Source organism: Crinia signifera, chromosome 7 (assembly GCF_055691185.1).
Source record: "Crinia signifera chromosome 7, ASM5569118v1, whole genome shotgun sequence".
Taxonomy (NCBI): domain Eukaryota; kingdom Metazoa; phylum Chordata; class Amphibia; order Anura; family Myobatrachidae; genus Crinia; species Crinia signifera.
Window position 1 is genome coordinate 4,103,144 of NC_139223.1, and position 8,483 is coordinate 4,111,626.

The following is an 8,483-nucleotide window of genomic DNA, read 5'->3' on the forward strand; positions in this document are numbered from 1 at the left end:
AAGGATTTTAAAAATCCGCATACGGGTAAAGTTTTTTCCATACGCCATGTGGTCTCATGCCGTACACCCTTCGTTGTGTACATTGTTATGTGTCCATGCGGGCTCAACTCTAAGGAGAGGTGATCGCGCCAGACAGCTCCTTAGGTTAGAATCCAAATGGATTCTGAAATTAGATGTTACACATCCACGTGGTCTTAATGATAAGATCAACTGGAATGCCATCATGTGATTTTTTGTTATCTTTGTATTTTTGTACTTTGTATTTTCATATTTCTTTGTATTTTTCTCATCTTTCTTATTTCACTTTTATTTTTCTTATATTTGTCTAATAGTGCTTTCTTTATTTTGTAACTAACACTTATGGTATTTTTGTTTGTATATTGCAGATCTGGTTCCCCCTCATCGCTGATCCTCTGCGTGCAGTGGCTTGGTCATAGCGTATTGAGGAATTAACAAGTGGTTTCTAGGCAACCTGTCCTCTTCATGCAGCAGCTCCGGTCTTACACATTGTGCGGTTCACCCACTATGGTGCGGCGCCGACTTCCTGACTGAGGTGAGACGCAAACTCCCTCGGTTGCTATGCAACGCCCTTCCCGGAAACTACAGGACGTGCTTCCTGTTTGAGCGTGTTGCGCCGGAGGCAGCATGCGGGGGCGAGCCAGACCTGCTCTAAGGTATATTAGGGGTAAGTTCACTGTATGTTGTTTGCTGTATGTACCTGACGAAGGGGGTCACACCCCGAAAGCTTGTTGCTCCAATACAGACCTTTATCTTTGCCATTGCCTCCTGAGTGCTGTTTGTTTGGATTCCTATATATATATATATATATATATATATATATATATATATATATATATATATATATATATATATATATATATATATATATATATATAGTAACTCCGTGAACCCGGCACTCAGACCCTCCTGGGGTTGACCTGCTCAGGTGCCTTCTGTGCTGGGAATCTGCCCAATGTGTAGTACTCCGTAAGCAGCGGCACTCTGAGTCTTGTAAAAGTGAAAAAGTTTATTGTCTACATGTTTCGGGGTACTTCCCGTCTTCAGGACAAAAGCACAGTGAGCAATCGGTGACATAAATACCCCACACAAAACTTACCCCTCCCGCTGTCTTCCTGCGCTTCCAGAGCCGCCTCCCACCGTCGCCATCCGTTCGCCGGATGTACCGCACCCGGAAGTTGTCGCGTCGCTCCCAGTGGTTGTCAAGGCGCCCAGAGGACTCTCACTCCCCCGGAACGCCCAGCCCCGTCCTGTGACCTCGCGTCTCCTTCCTGCCATCATCGGGTACTTCCGGGGACGCCAGGGCAGGTTGTCTTGGAAACGCCGGAGACCCTGTAAAATACATAACAAAAGATAAAAAATCTCAAAAACGCATAAACATCTATACAAGAAATCATTAAAAACATTCAGTGCGGGTATATATAACCGTGTTACAATTTGTTAAAACATTCACGTGTTTTACAGGGTGTACTAAGTGACATACACACATCTCAAAGAGGCGCTCCCATATATAATTTTTTGTGTAATGTTAACATCATAGAACAGAGGGTTCAAATACACATGATAAGACCATCGAGTCTGCCCCTCATGCTTAGTTGTCCTATGGCCTGCCCCCCGCGTCTGTTTGAGGTTTATGACATGGGTAGGAACATTTCTACACCATGTCACAGAAACATAGTCTAAATTGCGACAGTTGATGCCCCCTGGCATCACTGCTTTTTTAATGTGCACTTTAATAATGTTTACAGATCACTATTTTTTGCACTTGCACTTTAAGTAACCAAAAGTATATTTTTAGTGCACTAACCATCTAAGGGCTCCCCCTAATCACTGTGAGTGCAATACTTGAAAAAATTATATATCGGAGCGCCTCTTTGAGATGTGTGTACGTCACTTAGTACACCCTGTAAAACACGTGAATGTTTTAACAAATTGTAACACGGTTATATATACCCGCACTGAATGTTTTTAATGATTTCTTGTATAGATGTTTATGCGTTTTTGAGATTTTTTATCTTTTGTTATGTATTTTACAGGGTCTCCGGCGTTTCCAAGACAACCTGCCCTGGCGTCCCCGGAAGTACCCGATGATGGCAGGAAGGAGAAGCGAGGTCACAAGACGGGGCTGGGCGTTCCGGGGGAGTGAGAGTCCTCTGGGCGCCTTGGCAACCACTGGGAGCTACGCGACAACTTCCGGGTGCCGTACATCCGGCGAACGGACGGCGATGGTGGGAGGCGGCTCTGGAAGTGCGGGAAGGCAGCGGGAGGGGTAAGTTTTGTGTGGGGTATTTATGTCACCGATTGCTCACTGTGCTTTTGTCCTGAAGACGGGGAAGTACCCCGAAACATGTAGACAATAAACTTCACGATTTTCACTGTTTACAAGACTCAGAGTGCCGCTGCTTCCGGAGTACTATATATATATATATATATATATATATATATATATATATATATATATATAACAGGATGGATGGTCGGCACTCCATGCAATCAACAGCAACAGCTGGTACGGTGACCTCCACGGCCAAATGGCAAATGTAGTACAGTGTAGATAGGCGCCACACGAATCTTCAATAAACAGACTGACTCAGAGAGCTCAGAAGTTCAAGATGACGTTTCGGTTTATTAACCTTCCTCAGATCCATATCTATATATATCTATATATATATATCTATATATATATATATATATATATATATATATATATATATATATATATATATATATATATATATATATATTATATATATATATATATATATATATCTATATATATATATATAGATATATATATATATATATATACAGGTCGAGTATCCTGTATCCGTGCATCCCTTATCCGAATTAATCCAAAAAACGTGGTTTTTGGAATCATTTGATTTTTTTTTTACTCCTTGGTATATATATTTATATATATATATATATATATATATATATATTATACACACACAGAAGATTTGGAATGCTCCCTGTTTGCAGCAGGGCCCTCCTTTCTCCATGTATGTCTGTTTTACCCAGTTTGTTTAGTTTGTTCTTGCATAGTTGTCAACATTTGTAAAGCGCAACGGAATCTGCTGCACTATATAAGAAACTGTAAATAAATAATACCTCTTTCTTAAGGGTTAATAGGGGGGGGAGTCAGAAGAAGTTTTTCCTAGGGTGCCAAAAACTCTTGCACCACCCCCCCTTCCCTGAAATTTGCAGACCCCCTCCCGCTATTCACGGCACCCCCTGCTGCACCGCGCCCCCCTCCTGCGATTCGTGGACCCCCTTCCATGATTCACGGCCCCCCCTCACCCCCCCTCCCACGATTCGTGCCCCCCTATGACCCCCCCTCCCGCGATTCATGACCCCCGGCCCCCCTCCCACAATTTGGGGACCGCCCACGCCCCCTGCACCCCCTCCCTTCATTCATGGCACCCCCGCGCCCCTCCTGCGATTCACGGACCCCACAACCCCCCTCCCGCAATTCACTGACCCCCACAACCCCCCTCCCACAATTTGCGGACCCCCCTTCCCACAATTCAAGGCGCCCCGCACCCCCTCCCGCTAATCGCAGATCCCCGCACCCCACTCCCGCAATTTGCAGACCCCCTCCCGCTATTCACGGCACCCCCTGCTGCACCGCGCCCCCCTCCTGCGATTCGTGGACCCCCTCCCATGATTCACGGCCCCCCTCACCCCCCCTCCCACGATTCGTGCCCCCCTATGACCCCCCCTCCCGCGATTCATGACCCCCGGCCCCCCTCCCACAATTTGCGGACCGCCCACGCCCCCTGCACCCCCTCCCTTCATTCATGGCACCCCCGCGCCCCTCCTGCGATTCACGGACCCCACAACCCCCCTCCCGCAATTCACTGACCCCCACAACCCCCCTCCCACAATTTTCGGACCCCCCTTCCCGCAATTCAAGGCGCCCCGCACCCCCTCCCACTAATCGCAGATCCCCGCACCCCTCTCCGGCAATTTGCAGACCCCCCTGACCCCTTTCCGCCAATAGCCCCCCCCCCCCAGCATACCCACGCGACCCTGCTCCTGCATTTCACATACCCCATGTGAGAATGGGGGATCCTGTACTGCCACAAGCAGGTGCCGCACCTAGCTGAGAAATCCGGCCCTGGCTGCTGCGCTGTAGGTTCCCCCACTGCCAGAAGTGTCCCCACGGTCCTCTGCACCAGCGCCACAACTTTTACCAATGTCTTGCCCACATACCACTTTTATACAGCCTCCTGCTCTCATGCTCCCCCTTACTCCCTTCCAGTGGGAGAAGATGCTCACCCAATGCTGGGAGCTACATACTGTCCCCCACCCTCCTCCATTTCTAGGGATGCCCATCGACCATCAATGATTTCAAATCATCGATGGTTTATGGCCAATGTTGAATACTTTTGCCATCGCTGTGGGAGGACCAGATGGTTTCCCTACATCAATGGCAAATGAGAACTGATCAAGTTTCACAAGTTTTTAAGGTGCCGGGACGCGGAGCATAGCTCGGCCCCCCCACACCCGGAAGTCCTTCCACCGAGTTCTGATTGACCCACGGCCTCTTCAGTCAGACATAATGGATGGCCATCGAAGTAATATGTTACTACTATCGATGGCAGCGTCTAAAATCGCCATTAATGCCAACCATCGATGGCGTCTGCACCAATGCCCATTCCTACTCTGCAACAGCCAAAAACCTTTACTACCCCTAATTTCCACACACCTCTATCACTGCCCTGCCTCCTGTTCTTCTGCCCCGTAACTTCTGCCAGTGGGGACCCGCTCTCACCCTGTGTTGCCCACATTCCCCTATCATGCTTTACCACCCTGCCTCCTGCTCTCATGCACCCTAACTCCCACCCAGTAGGAGGAGACACTGACTCAGGGGCACCGTCCTGTACTCCTGTGCTGCCACGCTGGACCCTCACCCACTGGCAGAAGCTGCACAGTGTACCCCACCCTCCTCTTTAGTCCCCCGTATGCCCACACACCCCTATCACTACCCAGCCTCCTGCTCTCCTTAACCGTAACTTCCACCATTGGGGAGTCGCTGACGCTGTGTCGCCCACATACCCCTATCATGCCTCATAGCCCAGCCTCCTGCTCTCATGCACCCTAACTCCCACCCAGTAGGAAGAGACTCTGACTCAGGGCCACCATCCTGTACTCCTGTGCTGCCACGCTGGACCCTCACCCACTGGCAGAAGGCACCCTCCTCTTTAGTCCCCACACACCCCTATCACTACACAGCCTCCTGTTTTCCTGTGTCGTGACCTCTGCCAGTGGGGAGCCGCTGACTCAAAAACACCCTACTATACTATTGCACACACACACCTAAACAACACACACACACCCCCCCCACACCCACAAATGTCACTGTACCCTCCACGCTATCAATGTACATCTTACTCTGTAACCGCTTTTTAATTAAACAAAACAATACACACCCCCTTCCAAATCATATGCTCTCTATTCAACACATTTCACCTATAACTCAAGTTGCAATACAGGCATCTTTCATACAATTCTAACCATCTTTCTCACAATACAAACGTTCACAAATTAAGGGAGCGCAGCCCCTTACGATGGTGTGAAGAGCGCCCATAGGGCGTGATGAATAACCTAGTTATTGTGTATTAAGTAATGTTGCAATGTATGACTGATAAGTGTAATTAGTAAACCCATGTAGATAATGATGATTACATCTTGTGATGCTCTCTGTTCTTTACACAAACTCTCAGAGGTGATTTCCATAGAAATGTATTTCCCAGTTGATTTCCATAGAAATGTATTTCCCAGTGAATCCACAAACTCTTCATGTAAATCCTCAGTGGATGAAAATAAAACCACATTCCCAAATGAGGATGCAAATCCTGAGTGACACGGAAAGTAACATCGCTCTGAGTGTGATGAGCTGGTTACCTGAGCTGATCCACATTTGTGTAAGACGTGACTGTTGTGGACATTACTGAGGAGGAGAGCAGACCCACCTGGCTTCCGTTACACACAGAGAGATGCAGCTTATCAGTATTGCCCTCCTGGAATTCATATTTCTGGATTTATGTTCTGGCTTGCTCTTGAATGGTCTGATCATATGTGTAAGTAGCAAGACTTGGAGGAAAGGAGGCAATCTGAGCCCTGGAGATACAATCCTGGTGGCACTAGGGCTGTGTAACATCATCATGCAGACCCTACTCGCATGCAGCATCACTATTTATTATTTCTGGGTAGACATTTTTCTCTCCTACACCTTCTTTAATATTTTCTATGCCGTGTATAACCCCATGTGCCTATCTAGCTCTTGGATGACATCCTGGCTCTGCATTTTCTACTGTATCAAGATCACAAACTTCCAAACTAAAGTCTTTGCAGTGGTGAAATCGAGGTTCTTCGAGACGTTGCCCTGTCTGATGGTGGCATCGGTTGTGCTGTCCATTGTTTTTATTTCCTTTGGATATCTAACAGCATTAAACCCAGCAGTTAACAACACCCAGTATGGCAGATATGAGAGCATCCCTTTCACAATTTCCAGTGGGTTTCTTGTTGCTCTGCTCTTGTGGTGCTGTGTACCCTGTGCCCTGATCATCATCTCCCTGGGCACAACTCTAACGTCCCTGGCATTGCATGTGTTCAGGATGAAGGCATCAATGGATTTCAGCTGCTCGAAGACAGAAGCTCATATTAATGGGATCCGAACAATGACTTTGCTTCTAGTGCTTTATGTTGTCTTCTACTTGACCCAAATTATCCTCCCGCTAAATGCATTTCCCTTTTCATCTCCATGGTTCTGGATTTTCCTCTTGTTGCATTTTTCCTTCTGCACACTGCAGGGAGTCATCCTGATCTTAGGAAACCCAAAATTATACAATGCCTTCCGAAGTGTTTACAGTCACCTCAAAGTGGCCAAAGGTCAACGGGATCCCGACAACTGACAGTTCATGTTCCCTTCCATAGCTTTGGTTACCTCACAGAGACACTCCTATAATGTAGCATGACTGATTATTGTATCATAGTTATTATTGTACTGGATTTTGTAGGAACGGTTACTTATGTTTTTCCAATATTCTGTAGACATGTACCTGAGAACCTCTGACTTGTCACAGTATTTCAGAGTAGACTACAGTATGTTAGACAGTTCTACAGGACAATTTGCAGGTGTAAAACAATGACATAGCATTGCTTGGTACGGAACGTTTCTCTCAAACTCCCAATAATATAATAGAATAGAAAGTAACATTGACTTGTGGCATCTTGTATTGCCCCAAACTGCCATCTGAGACCATACCATAGTCATTGGTGGAGTCCAGATCCACCTGCTCATGAGCACAACAGAGGAAACGCACCATTTGGGTTATGTGTAAAAATAAATACTAAACAGTAAAAGATAACAGCCCCCTTATGCTTTTCTGTGGTCATTGTCCCCTCGTATATGATCTAGCGGAATGTTTGTACAATACAATTACTTCCTAATGACTTTATATAATGAGAGGAAAGCACATAGGGAGGACAGAGCAGAGTAAAGATAATAAGGGATACATTTACTAAGATAGCGACCAATCAGATTCCATTATTTATTTAGCACCTAGAAGATAATCAATAGAATCTCATTGGTTGCTATTGGCAATGCCCCATTTTCAATACAACTCCCATCTTAGTCAAGTTACCACTATTTATCCTAAATCTGTCTCGTCCGTTTTCCCACCGACATCTTCCGTATATCTGAGCGTACGCCACAGTGCACGGACAGTTCTCGCCTTTTTTTCAATGGAAAACGCGTGTGTCACCGATCATGAGAGGGAGCATACGTCCGTGCACGGTGGCATACCCTTCACATATATGGAACTGCAAATCATGCCTTTCAACTATAATTAAGACAATTAATTAATTATTCTAACTGTTATTCAATAATTGTTTTCTATTAATTCAATTGTCTACCTTAATAAACACCCTAATAAAACAACATTTTAACCCTCATTACATGTATATTTATTATGTTCTAATGTGGCATTTTAATCACTATCTATGTGTCCCCACATTGGTTTTACTTTTAAATAAAGTTATGTTGGTGTTACAGTGAAAAAGTTGACACATGTCGACTTCTGTGAATTGAGTGTCCTGCTTTTTAAAGTATACAAAAACACTTTCTGAATGGGTGTAGATGGTTATAAAATTACTACCTTGACTATATATATATATATATATATATATATATATATATATATATATATATATATATATATATATATATATATATATATATATGGATAGCAGTTGTGGGTTGGCGCCCCTTTGTGTGATCTTCAATAATTAGATCTGTACAGCCTTTAGTCAGAATTCCAAAATACAAGCAAGTAAGTTAAGTCCAAAATTCAATATAAATGTATTAAAATGTCTTTTTGGTTCCACACTACAGTGGTGGTCGAATCAGACCATAAAAAGTTCAGTGGTATATTTCTTAACAGCACTTAAAAACGATC

At 45.1% G+C, this 8,483-nt stretch overlaps 1 protein-coding gene across 1 annotated transcript; it reads left to right on the forward strand.

Annotated features, from left to right (window-relative positions):
* Positions 1-6,020: 6,020 nt before the first annotated feature.
* Positions 6,021-6,938, forward strand: LOC146020703 (taste receptor type 2 member 143-like). Its single transcript, XM_083154038.1, has one exon. The coding sequence runs from the start codon at positions 6,021-6,023 to the stop codon at positions 6,936-6,938; it is 918 nt and encodes a 305-aa protein (XP_083010164.1).
* The last annotated feature ends 1,545 nt before the right edge of the window (positions 6,939-8,483 follow it).

What these genes read in the sequence shown, in the direction of transcription:
- LOC146020703 (XM_083154038.1), top strand. Translation starts at nt 6,021, where the DNA reads ATGCAGCTTATCAGTATTGCCCTCCTGGAATTCATATTTCTGGATTTA.